A 26,330-nucleotide genomic window follows, 5' to 3' on the forward strand; every position below is an offset into this window, starting at 1 on the left:
TCGAAAATTACCCCCTACTATGCCTTTACATGGCTGACTGAGGGCCAGATATCTGAAAGAATGTTTTCTCTCTGAGCAATTGCTTTTCTACAAAGGTACCTATCTGTCTTAGTGTTTGTGTGCCTGAGTGTCAGTGGCCAGGTGTCTGTCTATTTCGAGTGTGTTAGTGTTCGGATGGTTAACCACCTACCTAAAGGTTTTTTTATTTCCCCTTCGAGCCTCTCTTGGTGTCTGCGTGTGTATGTTCATGCGGAAGGAAAGTGCTACTTCAGTTATGATGCTGTACCTCTCTGGGTTTATTGTCATAATTTCGAAATCAAACATTTCGAAAGTCAAAAAGTCGAAAAAAATAATGTCGAATTTATTTTTTATGACGTTTTTTTTTCGAAATGGGGGGGTTCCCCCCAACCCCTGTTTTTTCTTTTTTTTTTTTGTTTTTACCTATTTTTTTTATATAAACTAGAGCCCAAAAAAAAATATCGAAAAAAAAAATAATTCGACATTTTTTTTTCCACATTTTTGATTCGACTTTTTTGCCATTCGAAATTTTGTATTCGATATTATGACTGGACACCACCTCTCTGCACCATGGGGAGGTATTGTAACGAGAAGAACCTGTAATAAACACACCGGAGACAGTTTAGTAAAGAAAAGCCAAATATCCATTCTGTGGTCATCAAGCTCAGGGGATTAGTCTGGCATTAGCGTTTCAGGTGGCCCACTAGGGAACCGTCTGTTTCTTCCTGAGGGGTTCCCCGCTGGAGGGAGCCACCCCCACTCCGGTGTCTATGTGGAAGTGGGGAGGTGCCAACCCTGGCTTGGCCTGGCCAAAACCCTCAATCACTTCCACCTGGCCGCCCGGGTGTACCACCTCCCAGTACTGCGGGCACCCTACTGCCTGGTACAGCCTCTCCTTCACGCGGCGGGCCTGGAGCAGGCCGGAGCGAGGTGAGGCCCGCGGGCTCAGAGCCTGTTCCACCAGCGTGCAGAAGAGCCGACGGTAGTCTTCCAGCGGCAGCCCATGAATGCGTTGCCCTGCCTCCTCACAAGCCTTCTCCCGCCGTGGGCGCTTGCGCTTCAGTCGGCTGCTCTTCGTGTGGGCTTGCCGGGTCTCCTGAGGGTTAAACAAAGAATTAAGCTGTGAAAACGCTAGCCCTTTGGGTCATACCTCCTACACGTATGTATATATATATAAACACTATGGAGAAACTTGTTTTAGCAATACAAAGGCTGTGGCTTTTTATTAAACATAATACCAATTAAACATAAAAGAGTATTATGGATATTTCCCAACGAAACAGATGTGTAGTATTATATTAGTACTGTACTTTTTGGCACTTGGGCCAGGAAAATGGAAGTTGCCCTCCTTTGCTCACATGGTGCCCAGCCTGGGCTCCCCGGTCCGTGTACTTGGGACCTGTAAATTGTCTGGTGAGCATTCCCTTGCCTACTGGCAGCTTCCTTGCGGGCCCATGCCGCTTTCCTTGTTCCTCTGTTACACGACATTCGAACAACGACCGTTGCCCTGTCCTTTCCCAAAATGTACCATATTCGGGGTGGGCGGGACCCGTGCACAGAGAAAAACTGGGCCTGCGAACGCAGAGTCCAGTCACACTCCAGTCAGAGTGTTCTTTCTGCAGGGCTGCTGCAGCAGGCCTGCCTAAATAGGGCAAATATGCCCTGAGGCCATGCCCTGCATATAGCTACTGGCCTTTCAACTTGCCGGCCTATGCCGACAGCCACTTAGCAGCTAGGTGCGTGGCTTCCTGCCTTTTCCCTCACCTGATGGTCATGTGGTCTCTCCCTTTTGAGAAAGGGGAGAGACACTGGGGGTTTTGGTGCTGGCGCTGGCCACCAGTTGGCACCCTTTGTCTTTGTGTTGTTACTGTGTGTGTCCCCTCCCTGCCTCCTTGTCTGGTTCCTTGTGTGTGCCCTGGGTGTTGGAGAGGACAGGGTGTGGGGGGGAGGAAATGGGGGGAAGGGGTGGCTTGCCTTCTGGAAGCCCCCCCCCATTTTCTCCTCTGAACCCGTGGGGCAGCTTCCAAGCTTAATGGCCTGTGCCCTTGAGCTTCATGGGGGTGCCCTCTCATTCCACGGCCCAGGACAGTTTGCTTACAATGGAGGCAAATCTAACCCCACTGTACTTCGCCTATTTATTTTGTATGTATTCAAGAGTTTGGTTGAGTGGGATCTATGAATTATATGCAAACGCATTTGGAAGTTGCATAGAAGAACAAGTTACTTCTTACCTTGTAACGTTCTTTCGACAGGATGTTCCTCCGACGTATTCCTCATCTTAGATATCTCCTTCCAGCTCTGCTGGCCTCGGAAAAATTTTTCTCTAGAGGGCGCTGCGCGTCGACGTCCTTCGAGTCGATGTCCCTCGACAGCCGCCGTATCGACGTTCGACGTCATCCTGCCTATAAAGGCCGCGCGCAGCGTCCGTTGCTCATTTCCGTTTTGTAGCCCACAGTATTACTGTCTGGACTAGACTAATCACCCTGAAGGAGCGTAAGCTGCAACAACAAGGGAAGTAGAACTGCGGGGATGGATGGGAGGGTCGATGAGGAATACGTCGGAGGAACATCCCGTCGAAAGAACGTTACAAGGTAAGAAGTAACTTGTTCTTCGAAGGGATTGTGTCCTCCGACGTATTCCTCATCTTAGATAGGCTCCCATAGCAGTATTCTATATTCGGAGGAGGGAGTACTGACTTCACGCTGTCTTCTATTGATGAATAGAATGCAGTACAGCCCTTCCAAACCTAGTCTCTTGACTGGAGGAGGAATCCAGATTGTAAAAACGTGTAAAGGTATGGACAGACGACCACGTAGCGGCCCCACATATGTCTTTAACCGGCACGCCTCTTTTGAGGGCCGATGAAGCTGCAATACCTCTGGTCGAATGAGCCCTAAGGTTGTGAGGGGGCTCTTTCCCTGCCAGTTCATAACATTCCAGAATGGCTAGAATGATCCATCTGGAAATGGTCTGCTTAGTTATTGGTAACCCCAGCTTGTGACCTGTGTAACCTACAAACAGCTGGTCTGCCTGTCTTATCCTGGCTAGTCTACTAATGTAAAAACTTAAAACCCTCCTAGGGTCTAGTCTATGTAACCTCTCTTCCTCTTTCCCCGGGTGAGGAGGAGGATAGAAAGATGGTAGGGTAATCTTCTGAGTGATATGGAATTCAGAAACCACCTTTGGGAGGAAATTAGGCTTCACTTGCAGGACAACTTTGTCTTTGTGAAAGATTGTATGAGGGGGTTTACAAGAAAGAGCTTGTAATTCGCTCACCCTTCTAGCAGATGTAAGTGCTATTAATAAAACAGTTTTAAGGGTAAGGAATCTTAACGAACAAGAATGGAGAGGTTCGAAAGGTGTACCCATCAGGAAAGTTAGTACTAAGTTTAAATCCCATAGGGGAACTTGGAATGGTCTTGGGGGATAAACATTGGTTAACCCCTTTAGAAACTGTATTACCAAGGGTAATTTGAAATAGGAAGGTTCTTCCGCAGTACGCTTAAAGATGGATAGCGCTGCGAGATAGCCCTTAATGGTGCCAACTTGAAGGCCTGAATTTGCCAAATATAGTAGGAAGGACAAAACCATTGGTGTACCACATGAAAATGGGTCGATATTCTGTTCTCTACACCAGCTGCAAAATCTGTTCCAACGCCAGCGGTATAAAGACTTTGTTGCTGGCCTCCTTGCCGAAAGCAACACCTCCATAACATCATCAGGGAGGTCCCAATCCTTGTACCTCAGCCTTTCAGAAGCCAAGCGTGAAGGTTGAGGGTTTTGATGTCTGGATGGAGAACCTGACCTCCCTTCTGTGAGAGTAGGTTCTCTCTGAGTGGAAGTCGAATTGGAGGACTGATGGACAAGTCTAGAAGGTCCGGGTACCACGTTCTCCTGGCCCAATCCGGGGCAATTAGGATCATGGTTCGCCGGAATCTTCTCAACCTCCTGATCATTTGAGGAATGACAGGGACCGGTGGGAACGCGTACAGAAGCGGAAACTCCCAGTCCACTATGAACGCGTCTCCCAGAGCTCCTCTCGGAGGAAATTCCCTTGAGCAGAACAGGTCGCATTTCCTGTTTAGGCTGGTGGCGAACAGATCTACCTGAGGGGTTCCCCAAAGGGCAAAGATCTCTTGAAGGACTTCCTGAGCTAGCTCCCACTCGTGGGAGACTGTGTTCTGCCTGCTCAGAGCGTCCGCTGTCAAGTTCTTCTCTCCGGCTAGGTGAACTGCCGATAGAGAGATTCCTTCTTGGATTGCCCAAACCAGAGCTGCATCGCCTCTCTGCACAGGGGTAGTGATCCTACGCCTCCTCTTTTGTTGAGGTAATGCATGGCCACCGTGTTGTCCGTCATTATCAGGACGTTCTTCCCTTGTACAGCTGGCAGGAAAGCCTTCAGCGCAAGCCTGATGGCTCTCAGCTCTAACAGGTTGATGTGTAGTCTGGACTCCGATGGAGACCAACGACCGCTGATGGTCAAGTCGTTGGCATGGGCTCCCCACCCCGTGAGTGAGGCATCCGTGACTACTGTTATCTCCGGCCAGGGTTGCCAAAACTGTTCTCCTTTCAGATGTTCTCCTGACAGGCCCACCACTGAAGGTCTCGAGCCACCCTGCCGGGAACCTGAAGAAGATCTGTCATTCTCCCTGAGAATTGTGACCACTGAGTCCTCAGTGCCCACTGGAGGGATCTCATTCTCAGGCGAGCCTCTGGCACAAGGAAAATGCAGGATGCCATGAGGCCTAGCAACCTCAAAAAGTCGAAGGCTGGGAGACGTTGGGCATGCTGGAACTTGGTAACCATCTGTAGAATATCTTGAGCCCTCACCTCTGGTGGCGAGGCTTTTCCCAGGGAAGTATCCAGGATCGCTCCTATGAACTGGAGTCTCTGCGATGGTATCATTTGTGACTTCTTTAAATTGAGGGAGAAGCCCAGTCTGTGAAGGAAGTGGTACACGTGATTTAGCTGGATCTGAGCTTGCTCCGGAGAAACAGCCCTGATCAGCCAATCGTCCAGGTAGGGGTAGACGTGAATCCCTTCCCTCCTTAGACTTGCAGCCACTACCGACATTAACTTGGTGAAGACCCTCGGGGCGGAGGTCAACCCAAATGGCAGCACTCGAAATTGATAGTGAGAGTTGCCAATTGCGAACCTCAGGTATTTCCTGTGTTTGAGATGGATAGGCACATGGAAATAAGCGTCCTGAAGGTCCAGAGATACCAACCAGTCCTGGAACTGAAGGGCCTGGAGGATCTGAGAAAGAGTGACCATCTTGAATTTGTCTTTTCTGAGGAATTTGTTCAATTCTCGCAAGTCCAAGATGGGTCTCAGTCCTCCGTCTTTCTTCGGAATGAGAAAGTAAGGGGAGTACCAGCCCTTGTTCCTCTCCGCTACAGGTACCGGTTCTATGGCACCTTTCTCTAGCAGGTCCAAAATTTCCTGCAAGAGGAGCGGATCAGGAGCTTTCTGAGAGCTGATCCCCGGTGGATGACTCTGAGGTATACGTAGGAAAGGCAGGCAGTAACCATGGGCGACTGTTTCCAATGCCCAAGCATCTGACGTGATAGCCTGCCATACCGTCAGATGTTGAGTCAACCTGCCTCCTACAGGTGTCCTGTGAGGGGAGTCCTCAGAGTGGTTTTGGGGCGGCTGATGCAGATGCCGATGGTAAAGAGGCACCTGCTGTTGCTGCGGCTTTAGAATATCTACCCCGTCCACCTCGGGTAGTTCTTCTTTGACCCCTTTGAGCCGGTCGTCCTCTACCTCTTCCGAATGCGGATTAGAAGCGAAAGGACTTGCCCCTCGCAGAGGTTCCTGTGGGACGAAAAGGAGTCTGACGGATTGCAGCTCCTAGGGATTTTGCTGCAGCTTTTGAAGTTTGCAGTTTCTCTAAACTGTCATCCGCCTTTTTCCCGAACAAAGAAGAGCCATCGAATGGCATGTTCAAGAGCCTGGCTTGCACATCTGGGGCAAAACCCGACTTTCTCAACCAAGCGAATCTCCTGGTTGATGTACTTGCCGCCATTGCTCTGCTGATACTGTCAGCCGAATCAATGCCCGTCTGGAGGGATTCGCACATAGCGTCTTTACCGTCCTGTATAATATTCAGGAACGCATCCCTTTCTTCTCCCTCCGGGATGCAGTCAGCCGCTGTAGAAGCACACTCCCAAAGTGTATGGCTGAACCTAGCAAGGGTGCAAGTAGCATTAACAGACTTTAACGCCATGCTACATGCTGAAAAGACTTTCTTTGCCATAGCATCATATTTTTTATCGTCCCTGTCCTGTGGGACTGTAGGATAAGCCGTCTTGACATCGGTAGAGGATGCTGCTTGTACCACCAGACTTTCTGGGGATGGGTGTTTAGACAAAAACTCTGGGTCTGTGGAAGATACCCTGTACTTTGTAGACAGTTTTTTATTTACTGCTGGTACGACATCTGGGGTTTCCCAGTTTGTCATGATCTTTCTCTGAAGAGCTTTATGAAAGGGCACCACAGGATCCTCTTGTGGGCCTTTGTCAAGAATATCCGTGAGGTCATCTTGTTGGAAAGATTGTGAAGGTGCAGACCACCCCATGAACTCTGTAATCCTGGCCATTAAGGCTCTGTAGGGGGTTTCAGCATGCTCCCCCGGGTCTGGCTTAGCAAACTCCACCTCAGGGGAAGTGTCTAACCCACTTGCCTCATGTAAAGAATCATGAAGATCCTTTAATCTGCGCTCTTCAGAGGAAAATTCCTCTCTAACTGGGGTTACAGGTCCCTGTAACTCAAATGTGTCTTGTTCAGACAATTCACCCTCTTCTAAAATTGAGGATATAGTTCTCAATTGTTCTGAACTCATAAAGGGAGTAAATCCCATTTCCAAGGCAGAGGGTGCCGAACTTGTCATTATTGGCCTCGAAAGCGTCGATGTCGTCGACGTCGAAGGCTTCGAGCGTGGCGTCGAAAACAGAGGTGGAGGCCACGAGGACCTCGACAGAATTGGAATTCTACTCGACAATATCGAAGCCATCGACGTCGAGGGCCTGGGGATAGTCACTGGATGTGTGGTAACCAAGACTTTTCTTGGCGTCGACGCCGGTGTCGAGGCCGGCGTCGAGTCGACAGACCCGTGTGTCGAAGGTCCCCTCGACAACGGCGTCGAAGACATCGACCTCGACGTCGACGGGACCTTCGTCGACGGCGTCGACGGAACCTTCGAGGAAGGTTTGGAGGTCATAGTCCTGCTCGAGGGTTCGAAACGCGCTCGAGAGGTTTCTTTCGCCGGGTACTGCGACTCGCGGCGTTTTTGACCTTCGGGTCTTTCGACCAGAGCATCGCTCTCGGCAGTCTTCGAGGGGGTCGAGGCCGCTTTCTCGAAGACGCTCATCATATTCTTTCGGAATTCCTCCCATTCAGCCCGGGAACTATGTTTCGTGGGGCAAGGGATTCTTTTTGGCGAAACAGAGGAAGAGGAAGACGGAGAAGGGGATCTTCGACGTCTCCTCTTCGAGTGCTTCGATCTCGAGGAGTGATGAGACCCACTCCGAGACCTGGAGCGCGAATGGTGACGAGGAGACGAATGTCTCGACTTCGTCGACGAAGAAGAAGCTTTAAAAGTCTTACCTTTCTCCAGCTTCCCCCTACGCTCCTTCAGGGCCTTAGCTGTCATGGACATACAGTCCTCGCATTCCGAACAATGGTGTTCAGCTCCCAAGCACCACAGACAAATTCTGTGAGGATCGGTCAACGACATCTTTTTCCCACAATCTCGACATTTTTTGAAGCCGGATCGAGGAGTTGTCGGTTCCGACGAGGAAGCCATCGAGTACGGATCGAATAACTCGAGGTAAATAGGATTAATCTGACTAAGAACTGAGCAACGGTATTCCGAGGCACCGAGTAAGCGCGGAAAAACGGAACTGAGCAACGGACGCTGCGCGCGGCCTTTATAGGCAGGATGACGTTGAACGTCGATACGGCGGCTGTCGAGGGACATCGACTCGAAGGACGTCGACGCGCAGCGCCCTCTAGAGAAAAATTTTTCCGAGGCCAGCAGAGCTGGAAGGAGATATCTAAGATGAGGAATACGTCGGAGGACACAATCCCTTCGAAAGAGCACTTATGGCCATATTTGAGCTCTGAGTTTAATGAACAATGTGAGAACGTTTTGTATTGCACACAATTCTTTTGTAACGGTGCATAACAAGGGAGCAGGTTTACTTTCTACCATTTGCACAGGTTGCCTGATTCTCAAATGAAGTACACACAGTGCTGGAAACCGAAATCATTTTCTGTGGGATCCCACCAGCCAAGGACTGGGGGAGGGAAGGGTAAAGGCAGGAGGGTGTTGTACATTAGGGGAAGAGGGGAACTCTGGAGGTTTTTCTCAGCCCACCATCCCCCCATATAAATATTTACATTTCAGGAGATTAATTAATACATTATTAAAGAAAGAAGGAGCAAATTAGCAAAGGTGCAGATCTTTTACACATACAAAGCTGAACTTGAATATTTTCTGCAGAGTACAATCCCGACAGAAATATTCACGAATGTTCTAACAAGATGTTCCAGTAGTCTAGTGGGTAGGTCACCGAACTTTGACCTTGATGACCAGTGTTTGTATCCTGGTTTTGCCAACAAAAGCAGATAGAGTACATTATAGGCACAAATAGATTTCCGGGATCCGAGGAGACATTCTTTTCCAGATATGGGAAAATCCGGCTCAATGACCAGCGCCAAGTACATATGAGTAATTGGATCCGGTAAAGCCAACTGAGATAATAAACTTGCTGAAAGTAGCATCTGCTGCCCCATGCTTCTCACCTGAAGGCAGTGTGCCTTGGAATAAATTCCAGTTGATTATTTACAAATGGTTTCTACTGGATCAAGTTGCTCACAGATGGGTGTACATCTCCTGAATTTCTATCAAGAAAAGTCCAGGGTTGATTTCATTTTAATAAACATAGATCCAGTAGAAACATGTCTAAGATATCAGTGTGTAGTTTCACTTGTAAGAGCTACTTACAGCTGGCTCAGTACTACTTGGGATAGCCCGTTGCGGGCACAACCAACCTTTGCCATTGAAGGTTTTTTTACTTGAAGGTAGCGTGTACTAGTGGATTTTCCACCTGACTCATTTCCAAATGGTTTCTACTGGATCCAGTTGTTGAGATATGTATTTTGTACATCTCCTGATCTGATACAAAAAAGTATTATTGGTGATCGGGAGTCCAACCCTATGCACTACACCATCCATCTCCCTGCCCATACATTTGCTGACAGTGCCAGCTGACAGTGAAAGCTCTACCTGTTCCTACTCTTATCACTACCCTCTTCCCCTTGTGCCTCTGCATCTCTTTTCCTGAACACACCTCTTTCCTTTGGCCCTCATCCCTTCCTCACTACCCCTCATTTCCTCACACCTCACAGGCCATCTTTACAATGCCTACACTGAAGCAAAAACTACTGGCTTTGATAGTGCGTGTTTAGTTTTTATGCAACACTGCTTAATGTGGTTCCTGGTTTATGCTTACCCAATGTGAGTGGAACGAGGTACAGAGAGAGATGATGATTTGCCTAGGATCACACCATTTTGGTAATGTGGAGAGTCCAGCTCTCCAGGTTCAAAATGACACACCTGTGCCTACTACAATTTGACATATGAATTGTCAAAAACGCAATAAAACGTTTATCAAGCAAACTTATCAAGCCCTCACCGCAAGATATTTATGAAGCATTGGGAAAAAATGATATGCACAACTTTGCGGAAATGCAACATATTTGCCATCTATTTTGTTATATTTCGGCAACCTATCTCCAGGGACTCTCCAACCACAAACCATTGTACGCTTAACATTTGCTTGACTTTTTTTGTGAAAAAACGGTGCCTCTTAAGTGAACCTTAGAAAATACAAGAAGTTATTCTAGAAACATATTAGACCAAATTAAAGGAGAGTTCCGGGACTTTTTTTTTATTGTCCCTACGGTTCGGCCATGTGTTTTTAAGCATAAATCGGTAGATGGTAGAAAACTTTCCTATGGACCTTACCCGACTTTTCGTCCATTATCGCACTCGAAATCAGCCGCCATTTTCTGATAATCCTATCACTTGCCGCATCGCCCTGGCTCACCTGCTTTTGCGGCACTAAATCAAATCCCCCGCCCCTGAGCCTGACATCAGCAGACGCGTACCGCCCATTTCCCAACGCCAAAGCACGTTTCGTGTCAACAATCGCTGCGCCTCAGCTAATGAAGTGTCGCCATGGAAATGGCAGGACGCCTCTTTCCTCAATAAGTATAAACACACCGTTTCACAACACACAGCAGCAGATTTTCGATTCCATTACTCTCTCTGTGTTACTTTGAGTATTCTGTGACTCGTTTCTGTGCTCTGGTCAGCTACCTTCGCCGCTTCTAGGCCTTGTGAACACCTGTACCATCTCTGTAAATTATTTTACTTTCTTTACCACACAATGGCTACAATAATGCCGTATATGTACGAGCCCGAGTACACCGAGGAAGAACTACTGGAAAGGCAAGCACGCGAAAACGATGGGGATTCGGACGGCAGTTGGGAGGACCAGTCAACGGATGAGGAGCCTGGACCATGTCGCATGGACGGCGTCTCCACCTGGTGCACGTGCAATCGGTGCGAGCTAATGCCAATCGAGGAGGAGAACTGCTGCTGCCGTGAAAATTCCGGGTGCTTGGCCTACATTTCGGAAGGCGAGCCAAGTCCGCAATGCATCACCGAGCTGCCAGAGTTCAGGGAAGCCTGCCTCTCACGGACCGTGTTGAGGATGATGATGGTGCTTATGCACGAACTTTGCGGCACTGTTCGTCCGCGTAATCCGAGTAACGAGTAAGTATACTCTGGTTGTGATGTCAGTGATGCCACTACTATTTCATGGTCGTCTCCCACATATAAAACTACATCTACATATCATTCGAATGCATGTAAATTGGTTCCATGTTGTGCATTTTCTAGATAGAATTTTTTTCAAAGCAGAATGACATTTTTTACCTGAATTGACAGTGATAAGAAAGTTGTCATTTTAATACAGTTTGCATCTTTCATTTTCACAGGTGGTACAGGCTGGTGGCCTATCGTTGCTTCACTTGGTGGCTTCACGGGAGGCTCGGACACCGCGTTCGGAGAGTAATACCTGCCTGTGCGGTACTTGCCATTAGACAACATTTCCCCAGCGACAGTGGACAATACCGCGGATTTTCCCTGGATGTGCTGCAACCGCAACTTTACAATGTGTAATGTTTATTATTTATGTTCAATTGAAATTAAGATCTAAAATAAAACCCAACATATATTTTAACAATGGTTGTTTTGATTTTTTAAATGAATCTAGTGTGTCTCCATTGAATAGTCTTCCTGTGCCTTGTCTTGTCACACCACATGTCTCCGGCCAGCATCCTCCCTCACGCTGGCCGCCCACCTTCAATCCACATAACCGTTGAACCCATATGCAGCAGACATACATATGTTATTTTGCGGGTTGGCATCAAGCCTCCCGGCCTTGCCTCCTCCCCCAAAAATACTTACCACACCACTTTGTTGAAGCGTTGGCAATAAAAGGAAGGCCGTTGGATTTTATTGATACAAAACATGGTTATAGGTAAATAATCAATATGGTTGATCATAATAAATCATCCTTTTGGGCACCGGGTACAGAGATGACCCCCTCTGGCCCGTGCCGCCTTGCCACCACAGGCCAGGCTGCTGCTGACTAACTGCCTAGGGATCCAGGGTCTCCAGGGTGAACTGCACCCATATATTCTCCTGGGAGGGTGAGGTATTTATAAACTCACCCCCCTGCCTTCCATGTACTAGATCCTGCAGCCTGCCTCTTACATGCAGTTAGATGGCCTCTCCTTGGTGAGGCCCTGCGGCAAACGAGTCTCCACCCCCTCCACCCCCCGCCCTATCAAAGGCAGTTCGCACCGGGCTACTTGCGCTGGCAAGTGGAGCTGTCAGGGAGCGATAAAGGCCAAGAGGTGCCAAAGACCATGTACACTTCAAAGTGGTCTATAGAGCATGGGTTGTTGTTCCCATGTCTACCTCCAGACCCCGTGTCTCCTGCCAAGCATCCCCCTCACGCTGGACGGCCCCCCTGCAATCCACATAAGTGTGTCTCCATTCACGAGTCTTCCTGTGTCTTGTCTGCACGACCACCGCCCCAATCCACCCCCCGCCCTATCAAAGGCAGTTCGCACCGGGGTACTTGCGCTGGCAAGAGGAGCTGTCAGGGAGCGATAAAGGCCAAGAGGTGCCGAAGACCATGTACACTTCAAAGTGGTCTATAGAGCATGGGTTGTTGTTCCCATGTCTACCTCCAGACCCCGTGTCTCCTGCCAAGCATCTCCCTCACGCTGGACGGCCCCCCTGCAATCCACATAAGTGTGTCTCCATTCACGAGTCTTCCTGTGTCTTGTCTGCACGACCACCGCCCCAATCCACCCCCCGCCCTATCAAAGGCAGTTCGCACCGGGGTACTTGCTCTGGCAAGTGGAGCTGTCAGGGAGCGATAAAGGCCAAGAGGTGCCAAAGACCATGTACACTTCAAAGTGGTCTATAGAGCATGGGTTGTTGTTCCCATGTCTACCTCCAGACCCCGTGTCTCCTGCCAAGCATCCCCCCTCACGCTGGACGGCCCCCTGCAAACCGCATAATGCCACGACATATACACGTCATTCATTCACAAACACACCCCTGTTTCGAATTCTTTATAACCCACTTCATATTTATAATGAGAACTTCTTTGCACTTTGCTAGTCAACCCGTGAAGGTGCTGGTTATCTGCTCTTCGTCTCTGTGAACTTCCGTGACCACTTCGAGGAAACTCGTCAGTTTGCAACCTGTGAACTGCTCCCTGTTCTACGACAAGAAACTACTCTGATCCCTGCATCTAACTGTTTGCTCGTCAAGGTAAGGCCATGTACCATACTCATTTTGCGTCCAATTTCTTTTCGTTCAAGACAGTACATGCAAGGAACTAGTCACATGTTCTGAGTTTAGTCAAATTATTTTTCTATTTTTTTAAAGTTATTCAAATACTTATCCGCATGTGAATAACGTGTATAGTTCCAAGAACCAAAACATACCTTGCATTGAACCTTTTATGTGTCATTTAATTTTTTAACACATTGGTATTCATAGAGAATTGTTGATCTTTACTTTTCAGAACTTTCCACAATGCCTGCCTGTTCCATTGGCGGTTGCCCTTCGAAGACCCATAATAAATCTGAAGGTACTATAATGCATGTTTTCCCTAAAACAATAGATCAGATAAGAGAATGGGTCCGATATTGCGGATATCCACCCTCTGAGCTTGAAAGTAGAGTCCTAGAAGTCTTTGCGGACAAGAGGGGTGATCGATACCGCATCTGCAGCATGCACTTTACCTCTGACATGTACTCCACATCATTGCTAATAAAGAAGAACACACGACGAGCGAGGCGAAAATTGCTCTCAACCGCTATTCCCACTCTATTCGTCCACATCCCTCCACTGGTGAGTCAAGTTTACGTATTTATCTCTCGGCCTTGCGGTAGTGTGTAGCATTAGCTAACAATAATTTCCCCATTTATGTATCCACTCAATATGAAGGCGGAAGATTCTCCATCCGTGTCGTTATTGCAGTCATCAGCCACTTCAAGCGCCTATCGGGTAATCTTACTTGGCTATTCTGCCACTGACTTGTTTTAGGCATGTAAATCAATAGTTTTAATTTATCGTGTAATTATTTTACCTAATGGTACACCCTTGTACTCGTCCTCTAGTCTTTGTTTTCAGTTATAATTATTGTTATCCAAAATAATTCAAGTACTGTCTTTCAGGGAGATGCTGAGGAGTCCAACGTATTGACGACTACCGTTGATGTCACTCAGATGCTCGAGGTACGTTTCAGGACAGTTCCATCGATGGAGATCATCAGATCTTGCATTCTTGTAGCGTGATTGTTACACACAATGTTTCTTTCGTTTTTAGCCATTGATATGTCCTTCTGTCGTCGCCCTCCTATGTGTCTTCTTTTTTCAATATTGTGTTCATTACTAATGAAAGTCCTATGTTTCAGGGAGTCGATGGAGCATTAGTCCAAGAAGAAGGGGGAGCGTGCAGTTACGGGTCGGCGCAACAGCTTGCAGAAGTGTGCACTGCAGTTACATCGTCCCTTGATGTTCTTATGCATTTCGAGGTATGGATACTGACAGCTCGATCAAGCGAGATCATATGACTTGATTACATCCGCTATACTTCCTTCTTTATTAACGCAAGTACTATGTTTCAGGGAGATGACGGAGCTTCTTCTACAAGAACATCACCCCTAGTAGTTGATGCAGAATTCTGGATGGTGACACTTCCAACGATCGAGCAAATCGAATCATATTTAGATATCCATTATTTATTTTAGACAACTGATCATTTGTGCAGGTCTATTTAGATGAGCCGTTCACGCCTGCACAAACTTTCTGTTCTTTTTATCAAAATAGAAAACCATACTAATGCAATTACTGTGTTTCAGGGAGTCACTGAAGCATCATCTTCAATAATATCATCAATGGAAGTCTAGCAGGAGCCCGAGGTATGGATCTTGACAGTTCCATCTAACTAGATCAACAATGCGTGAATAATTGTCGTTTGAATGTTCTACACAAAGCGTTCATTCGTGTTTTGCTATTGAGATGTACGTAGGTATTGGTCCCCAAGTACATTTTGTGTTTTCGATATTATTATACATACTAATGAAAGTTCTATGTTTCAGGGAGTCGATGGAGCGTCAGTGCGTGATGGATGTGCTTATCAGGAAAACATAGTCGTTGCAGCGCAAGAGGAAGTGGAGACATGCACACACGAGTCGGAGCAACAGCGTCCTGATGTTGAAGTTCGAGGCAAGAAAGTTTCAAAGAAAAGAAAGCAAAAGAAGGTTAGTGTCCTGGTCACTATATTATGTTGTTTTTCACTGTTAATAGTTCAATACTGTAAGTTGTGTTTAAACTGAACACCCCTTTTCCAATCTGTCCTCTAGTTGCGAGTGGGTGTACGAACTAGATCTACACAGACAGTGAAGCGAACGAGAGATGTTGCTTGTCAAACCTTTTGGCAGGGACTTGAGACTGGAGAAGCATCGTGCCAATGGGAAGAATATGAAGTGATTGACAACGGAGCTATACCACCACCAGCCATTGATAGTGAATGTCCTCCTGGTAGTTCGGATGCAGTCGGAGATCAATTCACAGAATCCACACCCGCAAAAACTAAGACCGCGAGAAAGTTGAAGAAATTGTTTTATTCACCCATCGCCGGAGAAGGAACAGATGTTGCAATGGAAGAGAATGAAGTAGACGACAATGAAACACCATCAATATCACTGAACATAGCGGAAGACGATATCAGAGATTCTACCTTTCATGTGAGTGACATGTCCTCAACGTTACAGGCCGAACCAGCTGGGATGCAGAGTGACAGTATAAGGAAAGAGGCCAAATTCATTGTATTCGATAGTTGTTTGATTGATATTATTATTCGGATTAAATGTGGGCATTTGGTAGGTGGGGAAGTATGTGGGGAGCCATTGATTAATGTGACTCGTGCAATTCGAGGCACTAACCTTAAAATACATGCCACCTGTACAAAATATCATCCTTTCACATGGTCTGCACAACCTATGCTGGGACAACTGCCAGCAGGCAATCTACTTTGTGCAGCGGCTGCACTTTTTAGTGGTTCAAGTTTTAAAAAATTAGAGTCTTTCTTTCAGTTTGTGGGAATCCATTTCATTGCGAAAACTCAGTTCTACAAATACCAAACCGATTATCTATTTCCAGCCATTAGCGAAGCTTGGAGAATGGAAAAAATGTCTATTGATAGTACATTCGCGGGCAAACGGTTCAGGCTAGCCGGTGATGGACAGTGCGACAGCCCAGGATTTTCAGCCAAGTACTGCACCTACCACTTTCAGGACATGGAAAGTAAGAAAATTGTGAGTTCGGTGGTCGTGCAGGTGTCACAAAGTACATCCTCAGTGGCCATGGAGAAAGTTGGCTTTGTAGCATCATTGCAAGAACTACAATCGCGGGGAATGGTGATCGACCTGATAGCCACGGACAGACACGTTTCAATTGCCAAGACAATGAGAGAACAGTACAAAAATATAAATCACCAATTTGACGTTTGGCATCTTGCAAAATCAATCAATAAAAAATTGTCGGCTGCAGGTAAAAAAAAAGAATTGCAAGGTATTTCACAGTGGTCCAAGTCAATCAGCAACCATCTTTGGTGGAGCCCAAAAACATGTGGAGGGTCGTTGGAAATTCTACTGGAAAAATGGCGGTCAGTAATGCCACACTGTACAAACGTTCACCGATGGAACACGAACCAACATTTCCACAATTGTGAACATGGCCATTTGTCCACAGAGGAGGCACGGAAGAAGAAGTGGTTGATTCCTTCATCACCCACTCACAAAGCCATTGAAAAGATTGTATTTGATAAAACTATAACAAAAGCTTTGAGGGGACTCACGGAATTCTGCCACACAGGAGATTTGGAGGTGTTCCACAATATGTGCCTAAAGTACAGGCCAAAACGATTGCATTTTGGCATGGAGGGCATGATAAATCGGACTCTTTTAGCGGTCTTGGCACATAACCATAATGTTGGCCGTCAACAAAGTAGGACGACCGGAACTTTAGGGACGCTTCGCTACAATAAGGCCTTCACTAAAAGAAGTAAACAATGGGTGATCAAACCAGTGTTTGAGGATATGCAATATGAGTTTATTGAGAAACTTATTGTTGACGTCCTAGATAGGCACATAAATGGAGTTGTGAAGGAACCTGTGCAGGGGACAACTGCATTGCCACCCAACATTGCCTGTTCCATGTCCACCTAAAGAAGAACTCATTGAGAAATACACATCACGGTTTAAATAATTGTAATTTGATTGTCTGTTCTCTCGAGTCTCCTCATGTCGCAGGCCCATTGAATATGTGTATCTATCCAACCTTGTTCATTTGCGCATTAAATTAAACCAAACAGTAATATAAATCATTTTTCAAAAAATATAGAATGTCTCCGTATTTATGGTTCTGTGGGGCTGCAAAGCACGCAGACAAAATGCAAAGATGGAGTGTAAATTTCAAGTCCTGTGAGAATGCCTTACACTGAATGTAGCTAACTAGGAATGTGTGCTCGTTCAAAGTGAAGGTCAGCTGCTTTGATTTTTTCTCGGGTGCCAGAATGGCCCACGACTCAGTATAAGGTTCTATTGTTATTTGACCTTGACAGGCCGGGACCACGTAAGAAACGATAATGAATATAATTTCAGAAACGAAAGCCATTTCATGTTCGTTCATTAGAAGAAATAACGTCGGCATAGAAGGAGTGTTATTTCGGGGCTGCCCTACGCACAGACACAATGGAAAATGCAAATATAATGTAAGTAACTCTTTAGATGAGTTTATACCGCAATTTAATTACTATACAGTAGCTTTAAAGACGGGTTAAGTTGTACTTGTTCGTTCTATGTGGCATATTGTTTTGTACCGCGCACTATCTTGGGGAGAACCGTCTCCTTTTACGGAAGCACCTCAAAACCTTTGCTTCTGCTTTCTCTCTCCCTCTCCCCTGCTACAACTGGTCCACTGTCTGCGATCTCGGTCCTGGGCCCTTCCACTCTCCACCTGCACTCCCTGTCAACCCCTGCACTGAGGGACTGTCTCAGTATCCTACAGCCCCCCCTTGACGTTTAAAACCCAGTTGCACTGTCCTAGCTATGAAATAATTTCCCGACCGAATATATAAAATGAATAATTTTAATAAAGATCTGATGGTGAGACTTATTTAATTTTTTATGTTTTTCAAACAGGTACTTCACCCATTATTGTCTGTGTCACGAGAACCAGACACCGGCGGAGGGCTTTTTCAACCGCCAGTTGCTTCTCCGCGTGAACAACGTTACCACCCTGACCATTTTATGGGACGATCGCCAAGTACAAGTATGCCCTTACGCGGTACTAACGGCTAGATGCAACATACAGACCGTTGTGGTGGCCTAGTGCCTCGTTGTTGGAACAGCCATGCGATTATCAGTGCGACCGAAGAGCTTATTTTATCGTAAACCAACACCCTGTGTACTGCACACGAACATCGCTTGCCTCAAGACGAACTATTTTGGATCGAGAGCAAATAAAAATGAAAATCGCTGAATATTCTCTAAACATTTGATGTCCAATAAATGTACTTTGCCAAATGTACAATCTTGCAGTTTGCTTTTAAACCACAGTTTCATATTCCGAATTGTGGCGCTGTATTGTGAGATGATCTAAGACCCTGTGTACAGCAAAGGAACATTGCGTGCCTCAAAACGAACTTTTTGGAACGTGAGCAAATAAAAATGAAAATCGCTGAATATTCTCTAAACATTTGATGTCAAATAAATGTACTTTACCAAATTTAAAATCTTGCGGTTTGATTTAAAAGTACAGTTTCATATTGCGAATTGTGGCGCGCTGTGTTGTGTGAGCTGATCTGTGTTGATTTCCGGGTTCTGTGTGGAGTCGCGTAGAAGACGCCTGGGCGCGTTTGCCTACGCAGCACAGTCACGTCACGGATAGAGGCGGGGAATATGAATGTTTTGATAAAGTCTGTTTCAGGGGCGGGGGATTTGATTTAGTGCCGCAAAAGCAGGTGAGCCAGGGCGATGCGGCAAGTGATAGGATTATCAGAAAATGGCGGCTGATTTCGAGTGCGTTAATGGACGAAAAGTCGGCTAAGGTCCATAGGAAAGTTTTCTACGATCTACCGAGTTATGCTTAAAAACACATGGCCGAACCGTAGGGACAATAAAAAAAAAGTCCCGGAACTCTCCTTTAAGGATAGTTGCCCTTTAGAGGAGAAATGAAGGCAGCGGAGAATGCCCATCGCCAAGACAGTGCAGTAAAGTATGCGGATTCAAACAAAACAACAGACAGTGAATTGCTAAATGCAAACGCAAAGAAGGAAAGATTCTCCGAAATAGGATTTGAGAGCTTGAAAAAATGAATAAAACAATACATGCTTCCAGGTTTTATTAGAGGGGATGAATTGCTCTGTGACACAACAAAAGGAAACCACTCCTGAAAAACCTGCTCCCGGCTTCTGTGGCTTCTGTGGCTGGACCCAGCTGCTGGTACTTGTAGTTTGTTTCATTTAATCGCATCCCCTAGTTTGATGATCACGAGAGAAGCCCCATGCAGGCATTTAAAAAATCAGGGAAAGAATGGGAGGGGCCAAAGAGATTAGCAGCATGTGGACTGTCAGCTGTACAACAAAAATGAATAAAGGAATTGGCGGAGGAAAAATGTATTAACATCACCAAGCACCTCCCCCCCAATACTCGATGCCCTATGACAGAGGCACTCTGCGACTAGGGCGGGCTCTGCCCGTGATCATGTAAAACGTTTCATACATTGCTCCAAAGGCCAGGAGCAAAAACAGAGCTGTTTACTTTCTGCCTGCAGCCGGATAATAGCAAAGGTGAACATGCATGCATGCTAAATCTTCAAGTACCCGGAGAAAGACCAACCGTTTGCCACCTTAAGGTGCATGATTTACCTCCAGCTTTTTGCTGCAGGTACATCCTCCACCTTACCACCCAAACTTGCAGTACAGTGGTGCAGTAATGCGGCGGTAAAGGTATAACTGCCACTTTTTGCTGCACCGCCATACTGGTCATGATGCCTAAAGTGTTTTGGACCAAGTGTCTCCTTGTTTACGTATGTGAGAGTGTTTAGACTCTAGATAATAGACTCTGCATGCGCTTCACACATTTCTTCATCATTCTTTACTTGTTTCAGGTTTGGGAGCTGCATGGTCACGGTTTTGTAGCGGTGCTGCCTCCACCTCTCATGTGAATTGCGATTTGCCTTGCGCTATCGGAATAGATGTCACCTCTACACACTTGATTAATACAGTGAGGTTTATTTTGTTTCTAGATGGTCAGCCGACGCCTGTTCCGACCCCTGAGAGTCCTTATTAAGGCTAAGGCGTGTTGGGCTTGAGGCCAGGTCGTTGGACTGTGGCCTGTAAGTATTTATGGTGGCCCAGATGGGCTGAGGTCTGCTTCTGCAGCCTGCTACTCCGGGCCACCTCAATTACTTACAGGCCACAGTGTATTAATCAAGTGTGTAGTGTAGAAATGTCTCTGTTCTATTCTCCCACTCTGGTCCCCCTTCTCCAACTTTCCTCACAGAATCTCTTCCTTGGTCAAAGGAGCCTCAGCTGGCTCTTTCCTGTCAAAAGTCCTCACACTCAGCGGTCCAGTCCACTGTCAATCATGCAAGACACGTGCTTCCAAACCCTCAGCATCCCGGCCCTCGAGGCCTGCAGTTGGACAAACCAAAGGGGACACTCTGCTGCCACCTACTGCCAGGCACCCCTCACTGCCGTTCAGACCAGCCCAGCCAATAAATGGCAAGCATGACATCACAGCCAGGAACTAATGCACTGAAAGTTTAACCCCTTTGTCCCAAGCACCATTTTACCCTATCCACTGTGGTTCAACACTGTTCTAGGCTAAAATAAATGACATAGGAAATACACAGAATATGTTGATCAATGCTATCTTGTTATCTGTACACATAGGGGCACGTTTGCTCTGTTCTTCTGAAAGAGAGCCTTGAAGAACAAGAAATATGGTCAGTGCTAGTAAGTTGGTAACCTTGAGGCCAGTCATTTTGCGGATGCAAACTTGGGCAAAACCTAACTTGGACCAGTAGAAAATATGGCTGAAAGGTGTGTTGTAATTAGAGAGCGATACTAGCTGGGGACATCTACAGCTTTGATGATCACATCATTGGGTCTAACCTGACGCTATATGTAGGCGGGGTGTTCTGATTGTCAAATAGGCTTATTGGATGATGATGAGAACAACTGGCATAGCTACGATGCTTAAGAGCCATTTGGAAATCGAATATCATGTGATAAAGTGTACACCAGGCTCTAAATCGTAATTAGAGATGCTGCGGCCTAATGGATTGCATCTGCTACCCCCTCCTATGTTCACGCGATGAGGCAGCCGTCGAAATGGTCACGCACTTGGTGTCAAGCATTGCATTAGAGTCACATGGCTAAAATCAATGCTAAACGCACATGGTCTACAAAACGTCCATCTTAACCTTATTTTTCTGAAGAAGTGCAAAGTCCCCAGGCACATATGCTGTAAGACAGTATTCACGGAGGGAGTGGAAGCTCTGACTGACATGCAGGCTCATATTAAATGAGCGGAGCAATTCCCCGAAGTGGACCGTACTTGCATCTGCTGTCTACTCCAGGGGATTTGGATTGTTTCTTGGTGGAGGCGAGTTCCCTTGCCTTTTACTGCCATGGCTGTAAACAAGCATTAATGGCGGCCATCTTTACTATGAATCCCTGTGGATTCTGCCTGCTTTTTTTTTTAGGTTTAAAAGGCAGGCGGAAGCTATTTAGGGTAGCAAAAGCAGGCAGAATCCATGGGGAGTCAAGCCTCCCCGCCCATATCTGAGCCACAGGAGGAGTCCCTGTTGGTCTTGCATCACAGAGCTGGAAAACGAGGAAAGTGCATTTCCTACTCACAAAAATGGTACAGCTGGTAAAAAAAACAGTGAGAGAACTTGCCTCCATATGTTTTTAATCAGCTTTCAATTTAACTCCTGAAGGGATTGAAGCTATTAGTGTCACGTGGCTATTGTTCACGGTCAAACATAGTGCTTTGTTTGCCCGTTGTTTTTGGAGTTGGCTTTAACGTGTAGATTGTTATGTATTGGTCAGAACATTACTCATTATTTTGCCAATAGGCATTTGATTTATTATAATGCTGCTACTGTCCTGGTACACTTTAAACTTTATTACGGTAAATACTAGCATGAGATATGTATGATATGACAGAGGAGGGCTTTTAATGTTTCACTTGTATGTCTTGAATCATACGTTTTTCAAACTGTGACTATTTTCATGATGTATTGTATTGTATTTGGTTATTTATGTAGCGCTCTTTCCCCATTTGTATGGCCTCAATGCGCTTTGTGGTTGGAACGCCCTCTGTGACCGTAGTCAATGTGGTGGAGGTTCTAAGAGTTTTAGATTAAGAGATGATTGTGTGCATTTTCGCCAGCTTAGGATTTAGGTGGCTGGCTAGGCTCCACTAAGCAACCCAATAATCAGGTACGTGGGTGGGCGCTGTTGGTGGTATGCAACAGACTGCTATTGTACAAGATTCGATGTGTGGCCAGCTATACTGAATCTTCATTTTGTTGGTAGTCGCTGTATGCTAGTGGCATAGGTGTTGAGGTACGTCAAGTGTTTCAGTGTGGACGTCTACGTGCGCTGCTAGACCGGATGGGCATAGCCATAGCTGCATTCTATGGTGCGGCCTGTGTCCACAGATGTGCTTAAAATATATACATACTGTATGCTTTGATGTAGATCAGCTGCAGCGTCCTTTGTCCAGTGTGGACGGCATGGTCTCATTATTCGTGGTCTCGCTGGTGCAAAAGTCTGGACGGCGAGGGCGGGTGAGGTTTATTGCAGTGTGCCACAGAAAATGCTGCTGGCTTCCCTGGTGTATTTGACCGGTAGGGGTGTTGTTGCGCTTGGGGTGATAGTTTGTCAGGTGAGCCGATGCTAATGCTGTCGTTGTTCGTGTTGTAGTTGGAGGAGGTGTAAGGTTAATTGCAGAGTGCCTCCGCGAATGCTGCTGGCTTTCAAGCAGTATTTATCGGGTGGGAGTGAAGTGCATGGGACAAGTTTGTCTAGGTGAGCCACTGCGAGTGCTGCCGGCATCAATTCTGTGATTGGTGTATAAGGATGTTGGGTTCAGCAGTGTAGTTTAGAGAGGGGGAGGAGTTGGGGGGGAGTTTAGGAACAGCCAGGTTTTTAGGGCCTTTCTGAATTTCAGGTGATTTTCAGTGTTGCAAATGTGTAGGGGTAGAGAGTTCCAGATAATTGGCGCTTGGACGGAGAACAAGGACCCACCTAGCTTGGAGGAGTTGTGGGGTGGGACCACTAGGCGATATGCGGTGCAAAATCGGAGGTTCCTTGAAGGTTGGTATGGGAGGATTTTGTCCTGAAGGAAATCCAGACTGGTGTTGTGGATGGCACGGTGGGTGATGCACATGGCCTTAAAGGTAGTGCATCGACTAATCGGGAGTCAAAGGAGGACTTTTAATGTGGGGCTGATGCGTTCTCTGGGAGGAGGGTAGGTTAATGAGCAGGCATGCTGCCGTGTTTTGGATTCTTTGGAGTTTCCTTAGTTGTAATGCTGAAGCGCCTAGTTAGAGGCAATTTGCGTAATCTAGGCGGGACGTGATAATGGAGTTCATGGTGGAAAATCGGTGGGGATAGGTGAGGTAAGGGAAAATACACCTTAGAATCTGTAGATAGTAAAAGCAGGTTTTGGATATGGAGGTGGTGTGTTGGGTGAGGGATAGGCCCGTGTCCAATGTGCATCCAAGGTTTTTTTACCACTTTCGAAGATGCTGGTGCTTGTCCTATGGATTGAGGCCACAGAATCGGTTAGGGAAGGAGGGCTGTTTTCCCGCAAAATAGGATTTCAGTTTTCCTAGGGTTGAGGATGAGGTGGTTGGTCGTCATCCAGTGGTCAATATACGAGAGGCATGACGACAGGTCCAGACTACCGGAACCTTGAGATTTTGTAATTTTAAGGGTGATCTGTGTGTCGCCTACATAGTTGTAGCAGGTAAGATTATATGAGCGGAAGATTGATGGCAGGGTTTATAGGCAGAAGTTGAAGATATGGGGAGATAGGCATGCTCCTTGTGGCACACCTTTCCTTACTGGTCGTGAGGAGGATGTGAACTGGTGGAGGTGCATTTGTGAGCAATTTTAGATGGAAGAGGAGATCCAAGAGGGCTGTGTTTTCTGATTCCTAGTGTTTGTAGCCTGTCCAGTAGGATAGTGTGATCGATGGTATCGAAGGCTGCAGAGAGGTCCTGTAGGATGAGTACAGCACAGCTTTCTGCGTCGGCTGTTCTTGTTAGGTCATCCCAGATGGATACTAGGAAGGATTCCGTTCCTCTGAGTGGCCTGAAGCCCGATTGTGCAGGGTCTAGGAGGTTGTTGACTTCGGTGAAGAGGCTAATATGCTTGCATGCTGTGTGGTCCATGAGTTGGACGATGAATCGTGTGTTGGAGATTGGCCTGTAGTTCTGGGGGAGGAGTGGGTCAAGTGTCATTTTTTTGAGGATGGGTTTGATGTATGAGGTTTTTAGGGCTTCCGGGAAAGATCTTGAAGTGAGTGAGTGGTTGAGGATTGAGCGTTCGATACTACCAGCACAGATTGAGGCTAGGATGTTGTTGAGGAGTGTGGGTGGGCAGGGGTGGCCAGAGGAGCCGGAAGGGCGGCTATCTGTTACGAGCGAGTGGAACTCTTGGTATGAGATGGGAGAGAAAGAGTCGAAGATTTGTATCGAGGTGGGGTTTTGAAGGTGGTCGGTCTGTGGCTGGGTGGGTGGTGGGGGCATGCGTTCCAATTTAGAGATGATGGTGGAGTGTCTGTCGATAGCGACATTGTGGAAGTGCAGTGATAGGGTGTCATATAGGGCTTGGGAGACTGGAGGGGTGTGGCTTGTGCATGCCGGGGATTTGAATTCGGATAACATTCTATGTAGTTCCTTGCCCGGGTTTCATGCATTAAGGATTCTGTTCCCATAGAATGTTTTCTTGGTTTTTCTGATTTCCAGTCTGTATGCTCTGGTTGTTCTTGCTAGCACAGTTTTGTTCTGTGTTGTGGGGTCGATTCTCCAGGCCTGTTCCAGACGGTGCTTGAGGGTTTTTAGTGATTTGAGTTTGGCAGTGAACCACCTGGGTGTTGGTCTTGATCTCTGAGTGGTCCGTTTTGTTGGGGTGAGGGCTGTGCGGGTGTTTGTTAGCCAGAGGTGGAAGGTTTCGATTGCTGGAGGTCCTTCCTGGAGGGAGAATGTGTGGAGATAGTTGAGGAGTGAGTGTGCTAGATCTGGGTTGATTACGACTTTATTCCATAGTAGGATGAAAGGGGAGGTGGTTGGTGGTGGTCGTGGTGGCCTTGACCGCAAGCCGTTATGCTCAGTGGTATGGAGAAGTAAATTGCTGAGTGATCAGTCCATGATAGGGGGCGGAGAAGGGCTAGGTAGATATGTTTGTAATGCTGAGGATCGCGTTGAGGGTGGACCTCCCGTGTGGGTGGGTGTGGAGATGTATTGTGTTAGGGAGAGTGATTTTTGAATGTCTGTGAGTGATTGGGTCATAGGGTTTGACGGGTAGTCGAACCATATGTTGAAATCCCTTAAAATGGTAAGTGTTGGATGTAGCATGAGGTTGTATTTGTATTTTGTATTTATTTATCTTATATAGCACTTTATACCAAAGCGCTGTACAGTTACATCAACAGGGTACATTTAACATAACAAAAACTGTAATAACAGAAGCTAATTACAAACATGAATCAGTCACCAAAAACAGTATGTAGAGTAATTATTCAGAGGGGGAAGGGGAGAGGAGGGGGAGGGCTAGGAGGAAGAGGGAGGGAAGAAAGGAGGAGGCTGGAAAGTAGGGGGTGGGGAGAGGTTAAGGGAGGAAGAGGGGAAAGGGGTAGGAGAGGGGAGTGAGAGGAGGGGCGTTTCATGGCGGGGAATGGAGAAGGAGAGATTTGAGGGAGGTGCGGAAAGAGGAAAAAGTAGGAGAAGAGCGGATAGAGAGAGGCAAGGAGTTCCAGTGAGGGGGGCCAGGAGTTGGAAGGAGCGGTAAAGGGAGGAGGCACAGAGGGAGGGAGGAACAGTGAGGAGGAAGTGGTCAGCGGAACGAAGGGGACGAGAGGGCGTGTAGAATGAGAGAAGGGAAGCGAGATAAGGGGGAGCAAGATCGTGGAGATATTTGAAGACCAGACAGAGGAAGTGAAATTTAAGTTGAGAATGAAAGGGGAGCCAGCCAATGGAGGAAAGGGAAGCAGAGATGGAGTCACGAGGGGAGAGGAGACAGAGGATACGGATGGCAGAGTGATAAATAGATTTGAGGGGGGCAAGATGAGAAGTGGGAAGGCCAAAAAGTAAGGAGGAGAAGTAGAAGATGCGAGAAAAGATAAGGGAGGAGATTAAGAGTTTAGTAGCATGAAAAGTAAGAGAGGGGCGAACCTTGCGAATATTGTAGAGGTGGTAGCGACAAGCATGAGAGGTGAGTGAGATATGATGGGAAAAAGTGAGAGAAGAGTCAAAGTGAAAGCCTAGGTTACGAGCGTGGGGGGAAAAGTGAGATTAGAGGGAGGAAAATGAATGAAAGGGGGAGGAGAGGAAGGGGGAAGGGA

At 46.9% G+C, this 26,330-nt stretch overlaps 1 protein-coding gene across 1 annotated transcript in view; it reads right to left on the minus strand.

Annotated features, from left to right (window-relative positions):
* Positions 1–642: 642 nt before the first annotated feature.
* Positions 643–26,330, minus strand: part of LOC138566016 (uncharacterized) — a 320,259-nt gene continuing 294,571 nt past the window's right edge. Inside the window, exon 3 of the mRNA XM_069643078.1 lies at positions 643–1,114. Within this exon, the coding sequence (XP_069499179.1) occupies positions 722–1,114 (393 nt within the window). The 3' untranslated portion in view covers positions 643–721. The remainder of the gene's footprint in view (positions 1,115–26,330) is intronic.

This window comes from Ambystoma mexicanum, chromosome 2p (genome assembly GCF_040938575.1).
Source record: "Ambystoma mexicanum isolate Mex_15411 chromosome 2p, UKY_AmexF1_1, whole genome shotgun sequence".
NCBI classification, from domain to species: domain Eukaryota; kingdom Metazoa; phylum Chordata; class Amphibia; order Caudata; family Ambystomatidae; genus Ambystoma; species Ambystoma mexicanum.